The sequence below is a fragment of the Manis javanica genome, chromosome 12, assembly GCF_040802235.1.
Source record: "Manis javanica isolate MJ-LG chromosome 12, MJ_LKY, whole genome shotgun sequence".
In the NCBI taxonomy this organism is placed as follows: domain Eukaryota; kingdom Metazoa; phylum Chordata; class Mammalia; order Pholidota; family Manidae; genus Manis; species Manis javanica.
Window position 1 is genome coordinate 821,652 of NC_133167.1, and position 21,522 is coordinate 843,173.

Here is a 21,522-nt window from a genome sequence, read left to right on the forward strand (position 1 = left end):
TTGTTCTGACAGTGTTCTGCCTGTCTTAGAAGTGACATAAACAAAATCACAAAGTGTATCCCCTTAGTGTCTGGCTCGTCTTCCCTCAGCGGTGTGTTTGTGGTGTCCCCTCACTCCTGAAATGCCACTAAAGAACAATAAAGTAAGCTAAGAAGGTCCAAACTCTCTCTCAGGGGTGGAAGAACAGAAGAGAAGACGCAGAACCTATGTGGGAACTAAGAGCAGGTGCAGGCAAACTGGATGCCCAGGAGGCGGAGGGGACGTTGTGGAGCAACCCGTGGACGTCCCGCAGGCGAGGAGCGGGTCCCCGTGGGGTCACGTTCTAGAGGTCCAGTGCGGAGTCCGCTGAGGAGCAGTTAGACTCCCAAGGCTTCTCCCGCAGCTCCTTCTCCATCACTTTTTTCCTCTTTCTAAGCCTTCCACCTTGCTGATCTCGCCCATGTCTGTGACTTAGTCATTGCTCCCAAGTGACTGGCCCCCTCTCCTTGCCCCAAGCCCTCTGCAGGTGTGCACGTCCAGCCACCTCCCTGGTATCTCCACGTACGTCCAGCTCCCCAGTGCTGCAGACGCGGGGGTCAGGGGATGAACGAGATGACGGCCCTTCTCTGGGAGATCTTTACTTCTGGGTCACATCTGCAGACCCGTCTCAAGGCAGACCCTCCAGTCCCAGAGGTGAATCCACAGCTCCCTCCGGGAAGCTGGGGTCTGCACCGACCTGGAAATGATGTGAAGGACCCCCCGGCCCTGTGCTTGTGAAGCCGCACTTCCTCCCTGGGTCCTGCTTTACCTGTGTTCCACAGCTTTGATATGTTGTATCTTCAGTATTGTACGGTTCACAGTGTCTTCTAATAACCAGTGAGATTTTGTTTCTGGCCCATGGGTTACTTAGAATTATATTGCTTAATGTCCAAACACTTGGGGGATTTGTAGGGTTTTTTGTTCTAGTTCGGTTTTGCTTTTGCTGTTGATGTATAGCTTAATTCTGTAGTCAGAGAACATATGCCTTATGATTTCAATTTTAAATTAAAATTCATTAGCGTTTGCTTTAATGCTAACATATGACTAATTGTAGCAAATGTTCTATGTGCCAATGAAGTGGACTGTATGACACTCACTTTTCCTTCTGAGTGGCTGATAGAACAAGCAAGCCAAATTTTCGACTGTCTTAAGTCTTCATTTTCCATTTGACCTCTTTTTTCTTTCTTTCTTTCTTTCTTTCTTTCTTTCTTTCTTTCTTTCTTTCTTTCTTTCTTTCTTTCTTTCTTTCTTTCTTTCTTACTTTTTCTTTCTTCCTTTCTTTCTTTCTTTCTTTCTTTCTTTCTTTCTTCTTTTCTTTCTTCCTTCCTTTCTTTCTTTCTTTCTCTTTCTTTCTTTTTTTCTTTCTTTCTTTCTTCCTTTCTTTCTTCCTTTTTTTTTTCTTTCTTTCTTTCTTTCTTTTTTTCTTTCTTTCTTTCTTTCTTTCTTTCTTTCTTTCTTTCTTTCTTTCTTTTTTCCTTCCTTCCTTCCTTCCTTCCTCCCTTCCTTCCTTCCTTCCTTCCTTCCTTCCTTCCTTTCTTTCTTTCTTTTTCTTTCTTTCTTTCTTTCTTTCTTTCTTTCTTTCTTTCTTTCTTTCTTTCTTTCTTTCTTTCTTTCTTTCTTCTTTTCTTTCTTTCTTCTTTTCTTTCTTTCTTTCTTCCTTCCTTTCTTCCTTCCTTTCTTTCTTCCTTCCTTCCTTCCTTCCTTCCTTCCTTCCTTCCTTCCTTCCTTCCTTCCTTCCTTCCTTCCTTCCTTCCTTCCTTCCTTTCTTTCTTTCTTTATTCTTTGTTCTGGTTTTCCTCCTTTACTTCCTTCTATTGGATTAATACAAAAATTTTCAAAAATTTTCCATTTTTCTTGCTATTAACTTATTGGTTATACATTCTTTTTCTGCTCTTTTAATTATTACCTAGGAATCAAATGTGTATCCTTGACAAGCTGGTATAAATGACTGCTTTTCCCCTTACATGGTAATGTTGAAATCTTAGAACCTTGTCTTTTGGCTTCCATCATTTCTGGTGAAAAGTTAGCTGTCAATCTTGTTTTTATTGCTTTAAAGGTTATATTTATATATATATATATATAAATATAATAATTTTTTTTTTTGCTCTGACTGCTTCTAAGATTTTTCTCCTCATCTTTGGTACTCAGCAGTCATATTATGATGTATGTATCTCAGTATAGTTTTCTTTGTATTTTTCCTGCTTTGTGTTTACAGAGCTTCCTGAATCTGTGGATTGATATGTTTCAGCAATTTTAGACAATTAATGGTTTTTATCTTTTTAAGTATTGCTTCTCTCCCATTCCATTTCTTCTTTTAGATTCCTGTACAATGCATGTTAGGCCATTTCACTGTGTCCTATATTTCTCTGACTCTCTTTTCTATATTTTCCATTCTAGTTTTGTTCTGTTCTTTAACTTTCTATTAACCTGACTTCTAGTTCATGAACACTGTCTTCAACTGTGTCTAATCTCTCAAGTTCTTAATCTCAGTCATAGTATTTTCAGTTCTAAAATTTCCATTTGATTCTCTTTTTATAGTTTAAAATCCTCTTGCAAAATTTTCCATTTATTTTTCTCCATCCTTTTTGCTCTTAATTTGAACATGTAAATCATGGTTATTTTAAGATCCTTGCTTGGTAACTCCTAGATCTGGATCATGTGTAGGCATGTTTCTTTCTTCCTCTTTGTGTTTTTCTTTGCATCCCTCCCCCCCCTCCATTTGTTTTGAATCATATAGTTGTATCTCTTCACACCTTGTAACTTTTGACTCAAGGTTAGACTTTGTCTACTAAAGCCCTAGGAAGCTCTGGGGAGCCCACCTTTTCTCTTGCAGGCAGATAGAGTGGAGGGTCACCCCCGGCTTGGTCAGAGGTTAAACTGAGCCCGGGCAGTGCCGCAGCTTGGATGAGGCTCATCCTGCCTAAGTTCTGCCCTGCTTTCAGGTCCCATGCCACCAGGTGTGGTGCAGCCGCCGGGGCCCCCTCCCCTGGATCCTGACCTCTGATCTCCGTCTCCTTAGCACCTCAGACTGTGGAAGACTCCTCTTTGATTTTCAGAGGCTTTCTGCTTGAGTTTCTACACTTCTACCCTCAACCTTTAGAGCTCTGTACATGCCTTTGGGAAAGAATGGCCATTTGTTTGGCTTATTTTTCTGCTGCTTTATTCTGGGATCTTGGTCTTCAGGCTTGTTTCTCTTGACCAAAAGTGCTGCAGGTTTCTCTGTCCCTCAGCAACGGCTCTCCGCCTGGAAAGACTCCAGGGTCCTGGCCTCTCGCCCTGTGACCAGAATACAAATGGCTCAGGGAGAAAGCTTTGGATGTCGGAATGCCCTCTCCTGCCCAGTCCCTCTCTGGAGTCTTGGCCTGCTAGTCTGCATGGCTTCAGCAGTTCTTCAGTTCTTTCAAACAGATTTAAAAATTCAAAACAGCTTCTGTAGCTGTGCAGGGAGTGTGGCTCTGCTGCCAGCATTCTGCCACCTGGAAGCAGGAGACCTCCTGGGCTGTTCATGCTTTGTGCTAGTGCATAGTCTCCACTCCAGAGCTGGCGCAGAGGCTCCTGCGTGTCCCTCTGTGGCTTCCAAAGACAAAGGTTTTCATGTGGCATAGTCAGTTGCCCCATACTGGGTAGTGAATTACCCAGTCAGCTGAATCGGGTGATTCAGCTATCCAGTTCCCTGAAATGCTGCCTTGTCATCTCTTGGGTCTGTCTGCACATCCGTCTGTGGCCATGCTTCTCTTTTCCTGGGATTTCACTGTTCATGTCATTACTCGAGTTTGGAAATCATACTAGCTTTATGATAGCCAGTAGGGGACGGATGTTCCCCCAGTCTGTTCTGATTTCTCAAAACTCTTCCAAACTGTTGTCAAATTCCCCTGAAAATCCTGCTGGAATATTTTGTTTATTGGAATTGCACTGAATTACTATAGCTAAATTTTGGGAGAACTGAAAATTTTTCAGTATCAAAATGAACGTTTGCATTCATGAATATTTTCTTCATTTCTAAGTATTTTGGTGCTTGAGATGGCTCATCACGGGCACAGCCTTCCCGTTAGAGCACGAGTGGTGGTGCTGGGCGCCCACTGGGGCTCTTACTCCACGTCACGCTGTCGCTGGGAATTTGCAGCCCTGCTGTCACTCTTCCTGCCCCAGCCAGAATGCCCTCAGATTTTCCTCAGTTTCAAAAGTGCAGAGATCACATAAGGCAACCTGGATTCTCAGAGAGGCCCGTCCCTCCAGGCCACTCCTGGTGGTCACTCACAGAAGTGAGAGGGTGACACTGTTGGAAATGAGTGTGTAGAGAAGGGTGTGTGCTGTGCCGGTGAGGGGCCGAGGGGTGGAGCTCACACACCTCCAGCGCCGGATGCTGCTGCCAACCGCCTGGTGCCCCCTCACTGCCTGTGGTCTCTAGCTGGGTTTGCCTGTGAGGGTGGTCCTGCTTCATGTCCAGCTGTTCTGGGGGGTTCTGAGGGGTCAAGGATCTGGCCCTGGGCAGGGTCTCTGAGTTTACAGCCCGAGACCTGCCTGGATCTCAGCCCTTGCTGCACTCCCCTCTCCATCTGCAAACATGGATGTGCCCCAGGTGCTCAGTGGGGCCTTCTGCCCTCGATCCTGGTGTCCCCAGAGGATGTGCCCGAGGTCCCTGCCCCAACCTCACAGATGGGAGGTTGGGACCCTGGTGGAAGCAGGTATTTTGGTCAGATTCTCCTGAGGTGGGAATGGAGAGGTACAAGCTTACTTTTCAGAAGGGGGGACTGCATAGAACTGCAAGGTGGGAAGGCCTCAAAGAGACCCCCCCACAGCTTCTGCTCTACTTGGCTGCCTCTTGTGATGGGGGGCTCACCACTTACTGGGCAGCTGAGTTCATTGCAGATGCAGCAGACAGGAGCCCTGGGAGTTCCTCTCCGTGGAGGCTGCATTCTGTCTGCTGGAGCCTCTGGCCGTCCCCCGGCCAACAGCGCTCTGCCCTGTGTGTCCCTCCCTGTGTCTGCAGGAACCCTGTTCCTCAGCCCCAGGCTGTTCTGGGGTGAACAGCAGCCATCAGCCCCAGCAGTGCCTGGTGGGGAAGACCTTTCAGAGTGGCCTTAGCAGCATCATACTTCTGTGGGGAGTTTTCACCAGCTTTCCTCAGAGTTCTGGGGCCCAAAATGCAAATATCACTTGGGGTCATCAACCCCCAACCCTGTCGTTTCACAGATGGGTGAACCAAGGCCCCAGGGGTGAAGTCACACAACTAAAGGCAGGACCTGGGCGGGCCCCCTCTGGGCCCCCTTGCCCCTGATTCTCTGTGCTGCGGGCGCAGCCTCGGGAATAATTAAGGGCCTTCGCAGGAATTGCTAGCCAAGGGCTCTGTGCTCAGAACGCAGACGTCTGTCCCAGGCTTTGATCTGCTGGGTAATCTGTCCCTTCCCTGCGGGTTTGGAGACCTTACCACCACCTAGGGCCCAGGATGGGGGGTGCGGGTGGGCGTCCTGAGCTCCTCCTTAGCCGGCCTTGACCTGCTGATGAGTTAAAGGCCCAGGCGTCATGGGGTCAGACATTGTGTCTTGGGGCACAAAGGGCACCAGTGTCCTCTCGCTCTTCCAGGAGTGCACTAGGCTTCTGTGGCCTTCTTGTGGGTCGTCCGGTCTGGAATCAGCAACAAGCAAGGCAGGCCTTTCCCCGGCGTTCTGCAGGCTCATCTCTGACACTCAGAGGATGCTTCGTGTGGCAAGGCCTGCAGTGGCTGCAGCGCCTGGTGTCCCTTCCATTGCCCTGTGTCAGGGACAACCCCAGGGTCAACCCCCGGGACCCCCTGCACCATCCGTGGGGCCTGGACCCTATGTCTTCTTGTTTCCTGTTCACTCCCTCACTGGCTGGAGCACAGATTCCAGCACCTTCTGGGGTCGTCTTGGGTCTTTGTTCCGCTGCACACCTGGTTGGTAGTGTGGCTGAGCAGAGAATTCTAGGTGTACAGGCGCCGTCCCCTGGCGATGTGGAAACCCCTTCAGTGTCACTGGGGTCCACGTGGCGGACGGGGCCCCATCCTGGCCTGATCTTCTCTCGGGTGACTTGTGCATCCTCTCTCTTTAGCCTGAGGCTCTGAAATGTCACAGTGTGCCCTGGGGTGTGATGGTTTGTAGTGGGGGGCAGTAGACCTTTTAGATTTGGAGACACGTGACTGTCAGTTCTGGGAAGTTTTCTTGAATAGTTACTTTTCATTGATCCTTAAATTTTATTTCTTTCCTCTCATGAAAAATTACTTAATCTTATTCCCAACCTTTTAATTTGCTTTTAAAGTTTCTGTTTCAATATTTTTAATTTCCAAGAGAATTCTTTCTTATTTACTAATGGTACCTTGTTCCTGGATGTCCCAATTTTATCTCCCAGGATGTTAATTACAAGGTATTTTGGAAAATGCCTTCTTCTCTCCCCCACTTGTCTCTGTTGTGACCTGTCCTGTCCTCTCAGGCTGTGTTTCTCACTAGAGGGTGTGGCCCTGGTCAGCATCCCAGCAAAGAACCCTACCCTGTCCTGGACAGCCGGCATGCTGCGGGCCCAGCGTCAGGAGGTGGAGGCGGCCCTGCTGGGGGCTGTTTGGGGTGGAGTGCAGCCCCTCTTTTCAGTACTTGCTTCATGCCCACCCTCGTCTGGTCCTTGGACCCCCAGGCTGAACAGAGAGTACCCTCTGGCCTCCAGCCTGGCAGTGGTGGGGACAGGGTCCTGGATGTTCCCAGGGCGGGAGTGGGGGTCTGGGGGTCTTCACTGGTCTGCTGGGGCTGCCGTCACAGGGCAGCACGGCCTGCGGGGCTCAGAGAGCACCAGGTCAGTGTCTCAGCCTGGAGGCTGGAAGTCCGCGGTCAGGGTGCGGGCAGGACTGGCCCCTGAGGCGGTGTGGGAGACTGTCCCAGCTGCCCCGTGCGGGGTTTGCTGGTGGTCTTGGTGCCCTTCGTGGCAGGTGTGCCATCCAGGCTGCCTCCTCCTGGTGAGGCCTCCTCCCCGTGTGTGCCTGTACGTCACCCCCTACTCCAGTACGGCCTCATTAGACGACTGGTCACATCTGCAACGACCCTATGTCCAAACAAGGTCACATTCCAAGGTCCTGGGTGTTCTGACTCCAACGTGGGAATTTTGAGGGGATATAATTCAGCCCATAGCACAGTCAGAGCTCCTTCTGCTGACTTGGCACCAACGCCAGTTTTTGGACCCCCGACGCCGGCCTGGAGGCCCTAGAGTCTCCCTGGGTCCCACAGAGCCCACTGGCTGTTTCTTGTTGGGCTCCAGGCGCCACCCATCCTACTGGCTTTCTTTCCTGAAATCCGTGGCATTTCTCGCCTGCGGTGGTGCTCTGCTGTCCCTCGTCCCTGTAGGCCAGCGGGTAGTGTTCAGCGGGGCTTTGGAAGGAAGTGGGCTCAGTCGCCACCCAGGGACACCTGTCCTGCCTGGTCGGTTGCTGTTTCTAATTCACGTCTCCCATTTTCCCAAGGTGTCTGCGAGCTCGCTGGGGCCTCTGCCGCTGCTGGGAGTGACCAACAGAGGCTGGAGAGATGGCCGGGGCCTCCGTGAAGGTGGCGGTGCGCGTCCGCCCCTTCAATTCCCGGGAAATGAGCCGTGACTCCAAGTGCATCATCCAGATGTCGGGCAGCACCACCAGTGAGTACCGGGCTGTGGGGTGGCCAGGTGCCCTGGGCCTCGGGTCCTGGGCCTCCAGCCCACCTGGCTCAGCTCTTGCCTGGTCCTTGTGTTGGTGTCCTGGAGCCGCACTGACCACTGGGCCTTCCTGCTCAGCAATGGAGGCCAGAGGCCGAGCTCAGGTGTGGGCAGGGCCGTGTGCCCTCTGCAGTTCTCTGGAAGGGACCCCGTCCCTGCTGCTGTTTGTAGCCTCTGGGGGCTGCCAGCCCCCCAACCTCTGCCCCCATGGTCGTGCGGTCTTCCCATGGCCCCGTAACCACAGTCATTGGGTTTAGGACCCACCCTCATCCAGTGCGACCCCACTTCACAACTGATCAAGTCTTCAAAGACCCTGTTTCCAAATAAGGTCATGTTCTAAGGTCTGGGATGGACACAGGCTTTGGGGGGGACGCTTTTCATCCCAGTGGGTGAGGCCTGGTCCTTGCCTTGTGCCCACTGCCCTGTGTTCCTAAGTGTCCTTCCTTCCGTCATTTCTGACTGTGAGTCATCTCAAAACTCCCAAGAAGCAGGCGGCCTGGGGTCCACGTAGTAGGAGGGAGCATGCAGGTCCAAGGTCAGGAGGCCTCGCGCCTGGAGGGCCGGCTGCTGGAGGCCGGCGGAGGGCCTCTCCTCCCAGCCCTGCCTCGGCTCCTCCCTGTCACAGACGCTTGACACACAAGGAGCAGACAGAGCGCAGCCTGCTGCCCAAAGGGCCCCTGGGATCCAAGCCGCCCCCCCGGTGAAGCTGAGCATCGCCTCCCGGAAGCCTCCACCCGGGCGTAACCCCAAGGGAGCCATCTCCCCTGCTGACCAGCAGCCCACCCGACGCTGGGCACCCGAGAACGAGAGTTCTTGGCCCTCTCCCAGCTGTGTGGTCGCTGGCCCCTCATGCAGCGGCCCTCACCCACAGGCTCGAGGGGCATAAGCTGGCTGACCTCGCCCGCCCTCATGCTCAGCTGGAAGGATGCTGACAGACCCCCCATCAGGAGCTATGCCCCTGTGTGACCCCACTGTCTACAGGCTTGGAGGGAGGGGCACTCAGGGTTGATGGCAGCTGTCGTCCTAGGCCTGTTGAGGGGCAGGGCTTGAGCGTCTCTGGGAATATCCTAGGCTGTGCGGGAGGAGACCTGGGCCAGGACATGGCCTGTCCAGAAGCCCGTGGAGCTCCTGGGCCCTTCATTCTGTGTGGGCAGGTCATGGAGGCCCCATGGAGTTTCGGCAGAGGCTCTGGGCACACCTCCACGTGCTTCTGGGGGTCCATCGTGACTTCACTGGGTCCCCACATTTGGGTGCCAAGGGTATATGTGGGAGGCGGTCCCAGGACACGTGGGGAGTGTGGTGGAGCGGAGGCCACAGAGGGGCCGCCACGTGCCGTGGGTCAGCTTGCAGGGACTGTCTGAACCTTCCTCCTGGAGCAGGGTGCTTGTCCAGCAAGAGCCCCACAGGGCCCTAGGGGCAGCCTGGGGGCCTGGTCTTGCGTTTCGTCCTGGCCCCATTGTGGCCAGAGAAAGTGCTGGGTGGTGTGGCGCCAGCCTCCGGTGGGAAGCCAGGGCTGCTCAGGAACCGGGCATCTGGTGGGAGCCAGGACCCCAGGCGGGTAGTAGTGGGTGTGCAAGGAACGGACAAAGCCTGTCACGTCACTGTTGGGTGACGCAGGACATCAACAGCACGTTGTCACCTCAGGGAGCCGCTGGGGGCTTGGCAGGAGGGGTTCACAGGTGCCCAGACCCTGTGGGCGCCGCAGGATGAGCAGAGGGAGCCAGACGTCCCGGTCAGACCCTGCGTCCTCCTGGAACCTGGGAGTGGCCTGGGGGCGCGTGTCACAGGAGCAAGCAGTGGGCGGCACAGGGGTGAGACCCTGACCCAGGTCTGGCCCGACAGACGGGCAGGGATTGAGAGACAGACAAGACAGGGAGGCATGGGGACCGATGGAGCAGGGACAGAGTCAGATGGGACAGAGGCGAGAGAGACAGTGTCTGAGGAGTGAGTAACCAGGAAAAATCACACGGAAAGCTCTGTTCATTTTGGAGGAGGCAGTGCAGTGATGGCAGTGGTGGAAGGTGCTGGAAGCACGTCAGAAGCCTGGGCGAGGGCTGAGGACCCCCAGCCGGGAGGAGGTGCCTTCTGAGGAGCAGGGCCGGCGTGTGGGACGGGCCTGATTCTGGGGCCCCCGGGCAGGTGTGAGGCAGGCGCAGCCGAGGTGGAGGGTGCAGATGCCAGGGTTGGGCAGTGTCCACGGGGCCTGTGAGCAGGTGCAGGGATGATGCTGGCCGGCAGGGCTCTGCCAGTCAGTGTCCTGCAGGGAGACCCTTCCCCCATGACACCGTGAGGGCTCCGACTGGCTGGCCACCGTGGTGGTGCCTGGGCCAGGCCCCAAGTAAGCACCAGGGTGGGAGGTGGTGTGGCTCCCCCATCCCACTACTGGGGTGTTGGCCTATTTCTCGAGTCTCAAAACTAGGTGCACACCAGGTGCCTGTGCTGTAAATGAGCCACACGACATGCTGCTGGGACACCCGGGGCCAAGACACTGCAGAGCAAGCTGAGCGCCTTGCCCGTTGCCGCCGGCTGGGCAGACTGCATGCCTCCTCCGATCCCACCGGTCTGGCAAGCCTAGGGACACCTGTCTCTGTCCCCTGCAGGGCCCACGTGGGTCACTCAAGAGCGCAGAGGGCACATGTGCATCCTTCCCCAGCATCCCTGCGCCCTGTGCTTTACAAAGGGACACACTTAAACTTCTAGGTTTTCATCTCTCCCCACTCCACCTTCTCAACCCTTGGCACCAGGGGGCGGTGAGCTCTGCAGGCCCTGGGGCTGGCTGCCACTTGGCCCCTGGGCAGCAGCAGTCACACTCGGTGGGGTTCCTGCAGGGACCGCAGGTGAGCCAGGACCTAGTGAGGCGTGGGGGCCGGCCTCCACCCTGAGTGCTCCTGTGTGGCCCTGATTCAAGGTCATTTCTGAGTCCTTCTGGCCACACAGAGGAAGCCTGGGGTTGGGGAGCCTCTTGTCTCTGCCCCTGTACAGGAGGGGCCCTAGAGGCAGGGCTGGGCCTCAATCTCAGCCTCTGGTGTCCACTCCAGGTGCCCACCCCCGGGCCGTCTGCACAGGTGGGAAAATGGCATGGGTGTTGGTTTCCTGGGACTCCTGGAACAAAGTGCCACAAACAAGGTAGTGTAAAAGGACAGAGCTTATTTCCCCACAGTCCCAGAGACCAGCCATGTGAGGCGGAGGTGTGGGCGGGCCAGTTCCCTCTGCAGGCCCTGAGGGAGTCCTCTCCGGCCCCTCCTAGTCCTTGGTGGCTGCCTGCGGCCTGGGCACACGCCCAGGGGTCTCCTCCAGGGGTCTCTTCCCGTAAAGACTCGGGACACTGGGCTCTGGGCCCACCCTAATCCCTTGTAACCTCACCCTAACTAATTGCATCTGCCAAGACCTTGTTTCCAAACAAGGCCACATGCTGGAGTCTGGGTGGATGTGAATTTATGGGGGAGTCCTCCTCAGTGCAACATGGCCCCTATGCAGGGAAGGGGGCATACCACAGCACGGGGCTGACGCATCCAGGGACAGCCTTGGCTTGGCTTCCTGTGTCCAGCCCTCCTCTGGATCCTGGCAAGCTGGGCCTGGTTTCAGGGAGTGGACCAGCATTCTGGACAGTCCGTTGGAACATTCCGGGACCTTCCCTGCCCACACAGACACTGCTCGTTGCTCAGAGCATCTTTGCACTAAGGCCCTTGTCACCCAGCAGCCCCTTACAGTCTCAGGCATGCCCACCTCATCTGAGAAGCTGGCCCCATTTGCCATCACTGTCCTAGAATGTTCTAGGTCTAAGTGGAGTGAGGCTGCGAATTGAAGAGCACGGAAGGGAGCATGGCTGTGCCCAAGGAGGTGGGGACGCGACTGCAGGCCGCATTAGAGGACTGGCTCAGGACCCCCGGGCAGCAGCCTCAGCAGCCAGGCTGGCCCCCGGCCACGATGCCCTTGCCCTCCCTACCAGCACCATCCAGGGAGCTGCCAGGCCTCAAGCAGCCCTGGCCCTGTAGGCCTGCCCGTTAGAATTGCAGTGGGCTCTTGATGTGCAGAGGCACAGGGGTGACCTCATCCCCCTGGTCCCAGGGAGCCGAGGACTCTCCCGGCACAGATGGGGCTCTGTGAGGTCAGGTTGTCACATGTGGCTACACAGGGAGGAGAAAGCGGAGACGGGGTCCCTGCATGTCAGCAAACATCTGCTGAGTGCCAGCCTGTGCCCAGCTCCCATCTGGGCATCGGGCCCCAGGGCACAGGGCAGAGGCTCTCGCTGCACTCGGTGGTGATGTTCGGGTGGGGAGGTGGGCCGTGCACATGGAGGCACGCAACATCACCAGGCCCACCAGCGACGTGCGCCAGGCCTCAGGAATCACGCAGGGGGCAGGGGCTGGGTGCCGCGGGGCGTGTAGGCCAGATGATGACAGAAAGGAGCCTTTGCCATCAGCCAGGAGGTGAGGAGGAGGAGGGAGCCCAGGGGCTCCCCTGCACTGAGAAGGCAAGTGCCCGATGCTGAGCTAAGTGTCCCCAAAACCCCACCGAGGTCCTGGCCTGTTTCAGGTGGCCCTGCTCCTAAATCCTGCAAGTTCTGGGCAGTGGCCTGCTGGTAAACCAGCTGGCCTCCCTCCTTCCCTCCCTCTCCCTCTCTCTGTCTCACACGCATGTCCGTGGCCGCGGTCCATGGTGCACTCTGCCACAGCCAGGAGGGAGCCACCGAGGATGAATAGCAGGCCCACGACGTTCCTCGGCCCTGGACCTGGCTTTGCTGGGAGGCGGCACGGTGGGGCATCAGAGCCTGAAAGTGGCTTCCTTCCATCGCCGCCTCCCCATTCAGGCTGGTGCACGCCTTTGTCCCCCTGGGAGGCCCTCCTGGTAGTGTGCACTCTCTTTGGAGGGGCCTGGCCAGACCAGGGGCAGAGGAGCAGGCCTGAGTCACCCACTCAACAAGCCCCGGGGGACCCCTTCTTCCCCTCCCCAGAAGTCCCACAAGGAGAAACCTGTGACCCAGCGAGAGAAGTCCTTTCATAGCAACTTGGGCTCTGGCTCAGAGCTGCAGGCTGGCAGGGTGCCTGTGTGGCCTGGTCTTGCCAGGCGCCCTGGTGGGGGCCTGGAGGTCAGTGGAGAGCCAGGCAGGTGTGGACCCGGGCCCCAGTCTGCTGTATCTGGGGCTCAGGATCCTGCCCGCAATCACAGGGTGTTTCTCAAGACACCGTGGGACCTGAGATGGGGTGACAAGCGACAAGCAGGTCCAAGGATCGTGGTGGTCCCCATGAAGGACCTTCCTCGTGGCCGTTCCCTGCCCCCTGACCCTCACTGTGCTGACACGTGCCGCTCGGTGTTCCTTGAGCACACTTGTGCCCTGTCCCTGGGCGGGTCTCCACCTCAGGGAGCTCACGGACCATGAGGGGTATGTGGCAAATACCCCAGCAACAAGACACTGGCAGGGCAGGACTGGGCAAGTGCCATGCCCAGTAAGGAAGGGATGGCTGGTCGGGGTGGGGGTGGAGAGCCAGCCGGATAGCAGAGGCCTGTGCAGGGACCTGGTGGGGGGGTTCTGGGCCTGCCTGGGACCCTGGTCCTCAGGGAGGGAGGTGAGGACGCCCAGGGGACAGAGGTGGGGCATCGCTGGTGGGCCTGCCAGAGCCCTCGGCTGAGCCCAGGCTGCTCTCAGAAGCTGCTGGTCACTGTCCTCATGGCTCCGGCACAGTCTGGCCTGGGGTTCCTGCCGCTGCATCTCCAGGTCACGGCAGGAATTGAAGCCAGGGCGATCTTCTCTCCTCCGTGCCTCACTCCTGGAGGCGGCATGGATGTGACCCCCTATTGGCCCCAAGAACAGGGCTGTTATGGTCAGTCACCTGCTCCTTTGCTGGCTTCCCAAAGGAGCTAGGTCATCTCCCAGAACTCCTGAAGCCTGCGGTCTGCGGCCCAAAGCAGGTCAGTCCTGGGGACGGGGCTTCAGTGGCACTTGTGCCGTGAGCAGGACATGCAGCCGGGGAACACGGCCAAAGGTGCCTGCCTGTGGACCTCTGGGCTGTAGTGTCCATAGAATGTGGGGCCTCTCGGGGACCAGCTTCCCAGGGCTCCCTAAGAAAGCACCAGACCAGGTGGCTCAGACAGCAGGGCTGCAGGCTAGAGCCCCAGTTGGGTGTGGGCTGGGTGGCGAGGCCACAGGGAGAGTCTGTTGCTGACCTCTGTCCAGCCTCTGGGGAGCTGCCAGTCCTTGGCTTGGGAGAGCAGCACCCTGATCCCTGCCCCAGCTCCACATGGCCTTGTCCCTGTGTGCCTGACTGCCCAGTGTCCCCTTTTACAAGTACATCTGTCATGTTGGAGCAGAGCCCATGTGACTTGGTATGACCCCATCCTAAGCAGTTACCTCCCCAAGGACCCCGTTTCCAAATAAGGTCGCATTCTGAGGTCCTAGGTTAGGGCTGCAACATGTGAGTTTTGAGAGGACGTAATTCAGCACGATGGGTGCGGGGTCTCATTCTCTTGGTGCTGGTGACAGGTCACCCTGGGCGCGTGGGGTCCTGGGGCAGCACCAGCCCGGGTTCGTGGCTTCTCCCCACTCAGTGAGCCGCTGTTCTGTGAGCGCTGCCTGCAGCCACCCAGGGAGCAACTCGGTGCTGGAGGGAGGGAGGGAGGGACTCGTGTAGAGAGCCCCGTGCAGCCCAGGAGGAGGAGGACTGAATCGTGGTGTCCCCGCGATGGAGTGCCCAGCAGGGCACAAGCCAAGCCACACAGGCACGGTGGGGTCCAAAGGAGGCAGGCAGCAACCCCGTGCTTCCAGAGCACGTCTGGGTCAAGCAGGGTGTGGAGCGATGTGGTGGGCTGCAGGCTCTGACCCATGTTTGCAGGAACCCCCCTGGGCTGCCTTCAGGGGCGACTGTGGGCAGCGGTGTCCACAGACAAAGGACAGGGACAGAGGTGGCTTGTCTGCCTGGAATGGGGACCCTGCTGCTGTCCAGTGGGGGGCTGGCCTGTTTGGAGCCAGAGGCCTCTGAGGACCCCTCCTCCCGCTTCTGGGAACACATGCCCAATGCGCTGGCCAGCCTGTCCCTCGGTGTAGCGCTGACCACCTCGCCTGTGTCTCCCCACAGCCATCGTCAACCCCAAACAGCCCAAAGAGACACCCAAGAGCTTCAGCTTCGACTACTCCTACTGGTCACACACCTCGGTGAGCTTGGTGGGGTCCAGGGCAGGTGGGCCGCAGTGGCGTGGGTGCTGGCCTTCACCTGGTCCTTTGACCTCTCTGAGGTGCAGGCTCCTCTGAATGGGGTGATGACTGCCCAGCTTCCCTGCAGAGCTGTTGTGAGGGCATGGGGTGGGGGTCAGGTGTGAGGCTCTGGTGGGTGTCTGCCTTCCTAAGTCACCTTGTACTTGGAAGGTCACCCAGAGCAGTGACACGCAATGTCACGGTAACCCTGTAGACGGCTAGAGCAACCCTGTGTCCTCAGGACAGTGTCCAGACACGGCACCCTGCGCCTGGGCTCCTGGGCCTCCAGGTCCTGCCCTCGTCAGCCCGACTTCGTCTCACTCCTTCAGCTCTGGCTCAGAGCTGTAGGCTGGCAGGGTGCCTGTGTGGCCTGGCCTTGCCAGGCGCCCTGGTGGGGGCCTGGAGGTCAGTGGAGAGCCCCTGAGCCTTGGTTTTTCCCACCATGCCACGGCATGCTCCCACCTCTGAGCTTTTGCACATGCTGTTCCCTTTGCTGTTCCCTTCTGCCCTGCCCCGCGTGGTCTGCCCAGCTCCTCCTCCCACCCCTGCCTCAGGAAGCCCCCCACCCTGGCAGGACTGGGTCCCCTCCCCCAGGGTCCTTCCCCACTGTGGCCCCTGGTGCCCCGAGGCCCTGGCCATGGTGTGGGTGCTCAGTGGACACGTTGGGTGGAGCCCTCGGCACCCGGCCTCCTGCAGCAGCAACCCTTTGTCCCTCAGCCCGAAGACATCAACTACGCCTCACAGAAGCAGGTGTACCGGGACATCGGCGAGGAGATGCTGCAACACGCCTTTGAGGGCTACAACGTCTGCATCTTCGCCTATGGGCAGACCGGGGCCGGCAAGTCCTACACCATGATGGGCAAGCAGGAGAAGGACCAGCAGGGCATCATCCCGCAGGCACGCGGGCAGGGGTGCTGGGGTGGGCATGGCTGAGGGCTGGGCCCATCGAGGGCAGGGCGCCCCAGCAGAGCAGCCCTGGAGAGGAGCCTAGAGGGAGCATGGGGTCAGGGCAGGAGGGGGCAGCATGGGGCAGATAGGCTGTGAGAGGCCGGGGAGCCGGGCCCTGGGACGGAGAGTTCTGGAGGACCGAGCCCCTGGCGGCATCTGCAGACAGAGTGACTGGAAGAGCCGCTGGCAGGGCCGACCCTTCTGTGGGGGGCTGTGAGGGCTGCTTTGCCCAGGGAGAGGCCCCTGGGACAAGGGGCGGCCTTCAGTTTACTGCAGGCTGAGACAGGGAGGCCTCAGTACTGCTGGGACCCTGGCCCCCACCCCGGCTCCTTGGGCCCCCTGATCTGAGCTGGCTGGTGCTTGTCCTGCTCGGGGGGGGGGGGGGGGGGCAGGGGAGAAGGCGGGGTGGCCTGAAGCATGGTGCAGCCCACCCACCTGGGGATGAGGGTGGTGTAAGGAGCAGGCTGGTGTGGGCAGGCGATTCATAGGAACAGGTCAGTATCAGCTGAGGGGAACCCCTGAGCTAAGCAGGGAACAGCAGCCCCTAGGCTGCAGGTCTTCTCAGTGCCTTTAAGGAGGGCTGTGGGGTGCAGGTGGGGCCTGGGCTGGGTCCGGTGCCTCAAGGAGCGGGGCCCCAGGAACAGCCCTCATCATCTGACTGTGTGTCCCCGGTTCCTGCAGCTCTGCGAGGACCTGTTCTCCCGCATCAACGACACTACCAATGACAACATGTCCTACTCCGTGGAGGTGGGGCTCCTGCATGTCTGCCCCAGGGACATGGTGGGGGCTTCTGGAGTGGGCAGCAGCACTTTTCTGACTTAGAGCGAGTGCCTGGCCCTAGTCGTGCCCTTAGCTTGTCCCTCACGTATGCACGTGGCAACCACGCCAGCGTAGCCACGCAGGGCACGAAAGGGAGGGGGTGTCCTCCGCTCAGTCCGTGTTCATTGAGCAGCTACTCTGTGCTGAGTGTGGGAACCGGCTCCCCAGAACTGCACAGCCTTAACCTGGACTGTGCTGTGGCCTAGGCGGCCCAAGTGTGACTGCATGGGCCAGCCCCCAGGGTGGCTGTGGGCGGGGGGTGGCCAGGCAGATGAGGGTGGGCTGATACCCCCAACTTACACACTCAGGGGCCCAGAGTCCTTTGCAGGCCTCCCCCTATCCCGTGGGCAGTCCCCATACCCCCTGTCCTAAGAGATCCTGATGGCCGTCCCTGCAGCCCGCCCCTGCCCCCACTTCAGGGGGCTCTGATGGCATGTCCCTGCCCTGCAGGTCAGCTACATGGAGATTTACTGTGAGCGCGTCCGTGACCTCCTGAACCCCAAGAACAAGGGCAATCTGCGAGTGAGGGAGCACCCGCTGCTGGGGCCATACGTGGAGGACCTCTCCAAGCTGGCGGTCACCTCCTACAATGACATCCAGGACCTCATGGACTCAGGGAACAAAGCCAGGTGTGTGCGGGATGACTCCGCCCAGACACGCCCATGGCCCCCAGTCCCTTGGAGGAAGATCCGGCCCTTGGGCACCTATTGGTCTCCCTGGGGGCTGTCTGGTGGCCCCCAAGTGGGTGGAGGCCTCATGGGCCTAAGGCCACTCAGGGCACATGCCAGCCCCAGAGGTGCCACCAGCTCCCCCTGCACAAGGGGACACTGTCATCTACACAGAGGCGGCTCCTCTTGGGGGTTCGGGCTGTGCAGCTGCCCCAGTTGGCCATCTCTGTGGGCAACTGGCTGTGGAGCCTGGTGGTCAGGAGACCACACGCTGTCAGCCCTCTGCTTGGGGCACGGGGTGGGGCAAGGGGGGAAGGGTCAGCCTCGAGGCACTGCCGGCCCGAAGCAGTGAGGCTTCCTTGGCCGCGGTGCCCCAGCCTCCCAGCCCAGGAGGGTCTGCCCTTATTGTCATGGTGACTGTTCCCTTCAGCCACCCAGGTGTCCCAGGAGGGTGAGGGTTCTCTGGTCAGTTGCTGCCCCCAGCTCCTTGGAAGCAGTCCCATGGGGGCGCTGTTCTGACCAGGCCTCTGTGCGTCTGGCTGTTAGGCTGCCGGCCGGCAGCACCTTGGGCTGCTCCCAGAGCCCTGCTCCTGGCCCTCCCCAGAGCGGGATGAGTGGGGCACCCAGAGACTTGGGTGAGGCACACCAGGGCTGCGCTGAGGGCCTGGGAGTGGGACTCACCTCCCATCACAGCTCATGGAGGGTCAGGCTCCAGCCTGGGGCTGAGGGTGCCACATGGACATGGTGCACGGGAGGAGCTGACCCCCGACCTAGTCCAGCAGCTGACACCACCAGCAACCCTCACACTAGCCACAGGACAGCAGGCAACCCCTGTGGCTTCTGTTCCCCAGGACTGTGGCAGCCACAAACATGAATGAGACCAGCAGCCGCTCCCATGCCGTCTTCAACATTATCTTCACACAGAAACGCCATGACGCAGAGACTGACATCACCACAGAGAAAGTGAGCGTGGCCTGGTGGGCACGCAACACTGGGTGGGTGGGTGCTCGGGCAGGAGGAGGAAGCTGAGACAGACGCTGGCCTGCGAGGTGCTGCCCAGCTGGCCCTGCATGGGCCTCAGTGAGGCAGCGGCCAGGCTGTGCGGCCGCCTCATTTTGTAGTTCGGCACCACCTGGGTGTGGAAAAGACTTGGCGTGGAGGAACTGGACGTGGGTTGGTTCCATCTGCCTCCTCCTGTGTGGTTTTGGTGGGGACCCTGGTAGCCCAGGGCCTCAGTGCCATGTCACCCCGCAGGCCAGAGATGCCAGGTGGCCCTCGGAGGCTGGGGGGCGTGGGTTGAACCCATCACTTAGGTGACTGTGGGCCCTGGTGCGGTTTGGCAGGTGAGCGGCGCCCAGCCCGGGGCGGGGCCTGGGCGAGCACAAGCATGCTCAGGCACAATGGAGAAGTTGTTCTGATGGCACTGCTCTGCCTGCTGCTACCAGCCCCAGATGCCTTTCCCATGTGCCTTGGCATCTGGGTGGCCCCAGGCCTGGACGCTGTCCCCTGGGGCCTTTAACTACACACAGAGCCTGGGCGCCAGGAAGGCGCAGCTTCCTTGGCATCTGGCTGTCTGTGTTCTCTACCCCAACCCACTCTCCTGGCCCCCCTCCAGGGACAGCTTGACCATCTCCTGGTGGGCAGGGTTCTCTCATGCAGCCTCCCAGGGTCTGCAGAGGGGCTGAGGGGAGTTGGTGCCACCTAGCTCTGATGGTGCCAGGGTCACTTCAGATTGAAGGCTCACAATGGGCCCGTGGGGCCTGGGAAGGCAGGGAGAGCAGAGCTGGCCTGGGTCAGCCTAGCTGTGGGCTGCCTGCTGTCCCTCCCAGCCCCTGCTGGGCATGGGACACAGGAAGGTCCCACTGGTGTCCATGCCCATGGGCCTCTGGGTGAGCTCTGCTGCAGCAGCTGTGGTTCAGGAGGGCCTGGTCCTCCCCAGGATGCCTGTGGTTGCCCAGTCCGGGCTGTGGGAGTGTCAGTGGGTGCCCTGCCCAGTGCCCAGGCGGGTGTGTGCCACTGTGTCTCTCGAGGCAGCTGAGCAGTGGCTGGGGTGCTGGAGCTGGTTCAGATCCCACCACAGACAGTGGCCCCACCTGTGGAAATGGGTGACAGTGACAGGACACACCTGGAGAGTACCGTGGGGAGTCATGCATGTAGAGAATATAATAGCAGGGCCGCAGATTACATGCTGGGGACGAGGGGCACACGGCCTCCTGGGGGAGGCAGACGGGGGAAGCTCGGCCTGGTGAGAGACCCCCACCCTCAGCTGGGAAGGGCTTGGCCGCAGCTCATCCAGTGGTCCTTCTGGGTCGTGCCCGGAGGGGCAGGGCACCCCGGAGGTCTCATGGCATCTCCTGCATTCAGCACATTTGTCATTTCAGGTGAGCAAAATCAGCCTGGTGGACCTAGCTGGGAGCGAGAGGGCCGATTCCACAGGGGCCAAAGGCACGCGCCTCAAGGTAGGCGCCAGACCTCCACGGCCATGGAGAGTGGGGGGCCCCCTCTGGCCCTCAACTCACCGGCAGAGTCCTGGCTCCGGCCTGGCTTGCTGCAGGGGCTGGGGCCACCCCCAGGGTGAATCTGGGCAGGGGGCACAGGCAAGGAGAGGGGAGGAGCCAGGAGCCGGAGGCCATGCCAGGTGCACCAGCTCACGGGTAACGAGGACAGAGACCCTGCAGGAAAGCTGGGCCCTCCCAGCACTGGGCCCACCCACGTCTGTGACTTCTGCCAGAACGCAGGCAGCGAGGCAGCCGTGGGCAGGCTGGGAGCAGGCTGGCCACCAGCATCCCAGGGAGAAGTCCTCTGGTCAAAGAAGTCTTGGGTGTCAGGAAGGAGAGTTTTCTTTTCCGGAACCCTCTTCGGTCCCCACCGTTATCTGATGGATGGGAAGGAGCTCTGGGACTTGTCTGTGGTGGGGCCTCTGATGTTATCAGGATTCTGAGGGTGCCAAGGAGAAGTGCTGGGCAAAGTTCCCTCCTGGCCAGGGGGCCTCTGACCACCCCCTCAGAGCCTCCTGTGCCCCGAGGGTCCTGACCCAGAGTCCGGGTTGGGCGGCCCCACCCATGCACGCCACGGGGGCGGGCTCCACGGGGTCCAGCTGCAGCCGTGGCTCCCAAGACTTCAGCCGTGTCCTCCGCACGCAGGAGGGGGCCAACATCAACAAGTCCCTGACCACGCTGGGGAAGGTCATCTCCGCTCTGGCCGAAATGGTGAGCCGGCTTCGGGGTTCTAGAGCTGGCTTGATGGCACGGGCTGTGGGGGCGCCCTCCGTCCTGCCCTCTGTGAGGCGTGCTGGAGGCCTGCCATCCCTGCTCTGGGCCCTGCCTCCAGCCGGGTGCCTGGAGCTCACGGGAAAGGCAGAGATGGGAGGCGGGGGAGATGTCACCAGGCTGCAGATCCGCAGCGTCCCTGCCCCTCCCTGGAGCCTGTCTCCCAGCCGCAGAAGGGCGGGGTGCTCCTTCCTCAGAGGGCCCATCTGAGGGTCAGTATGGCGAGCGTGCTGCTGGCCCCCTGGGAGGGCAGTGTGGTCGCCGCTGACCTCGGCCCAACCCAGGCCGTCCCCTGGGAGGAGCCCACAGTCCTTGGGGGTGAGGAGCTGGGCTCGATGGGCCGCAGGGACAGGCAGTGGCCCACTCGCCCAGGTGTCCAGGCCTCCATCCGTGGAAGGACGGATCTCAGGAGGCCCTGCCCTCCTTTGAGGTTGTCGGGTGGAGGGAAGAGCCGCTGGGTGACGGCAGGGCCAGAGGCCACCCTGGTGGCCAGCGCCGGCCGTGGTGGCCGCCGGGTGCCTGACGTGCTGGGCCCTCTGCCCCTCTGCCCTCCGGAGCCCGCCCGCCTTCCCCTCGCCGCTCACCGCGGAGCCCCAGCCTTGCTCCGCCCTCAGGCTCTGTCCCTTCCTTTCCAGGACTCCGGGCCCAACAAGGTAAGCCGCTGTCCTCGGTCCCTCGCGTCCCCGGGGTGGGCGGGTCCTCAGCCCCAGCGCTCCGCGTGCGGGGCCCGCCCCTGCTTTGTCCACTGACCCCCACCGAGCCCCGCGTGCGGGGACAGCTGCGATGTCCTCCCGGGCCTCCCCAGCGGGGGCGGGGCAGACACGGAACTGAAAACAACATACGATTGCAGTTTGGGGTGAATCTCACAAAGGAGAACAAGGTCCACGGAGTGGGCCCTGAGTGGGGTGGCCTTCCGCCAGCCTGC

The 21,522-nt window shown here is 59.2% G+C and overlaps 1 protein-coding gene across 26 annotated transcripts in view; it reads left to right on the top strand.

Annotated features, from left to right (window-relative positions):
• Positions 1 to 21,522, top strand: part of KIF1A (kinesin family member 1A) — an 86,899-nt gene that overhangs the window by 12,765 nt on the left and 52,612 nt on the right. For 25 of the 26 annotated variants that reach the window (XM_073217807.1, XM_073217809.1, XM_073217810.1 and 22 more), the window contains exons 2-10: positions 7,481 to 7,647; positions 14,778 to 14,854; positions 15,611 to 15,790; positions 16,523 to 16,588; positions 17,111 to 17,289; positions 18,180 to 18,291; positions 19,710 to 19,787; positions 20,472 to 20,537; positions 21,233 to 21,250. In XM_073217807.1, coding sequence (XP_073073908.1) covers positions 7,542 to 7,647; positions 14,778 to 14,854; positions 15,611 to 15,790; positions 16,523 to 16,588; positions 17,111 to 17,289; positions 18,180 to 18,291; positions 19,710 to 19,787; positions 20,472 to 20,537; positions 21,233 to 21,250 — 882 coding nt within the window. In that variant the 5' untranslated portion in view covers positions 7,481 to 7,541. Of the gene's footprint in view, positions 1 to 7,480; positions 7,648 to 14,777; positions 14,855 to 15,610; positions 15,791 to 16,522; positions 16,589 to 17,110; positions 17,290 to 18,179; positions 18,292 to 19,709; positions 19,788 to 20,471; positions 20,538 to 21,232; positions 21,251 to 21,522 lie in introns of those variants that run through there. The other variant, XM_073217832.1, reaches the window with a different exon arrangement.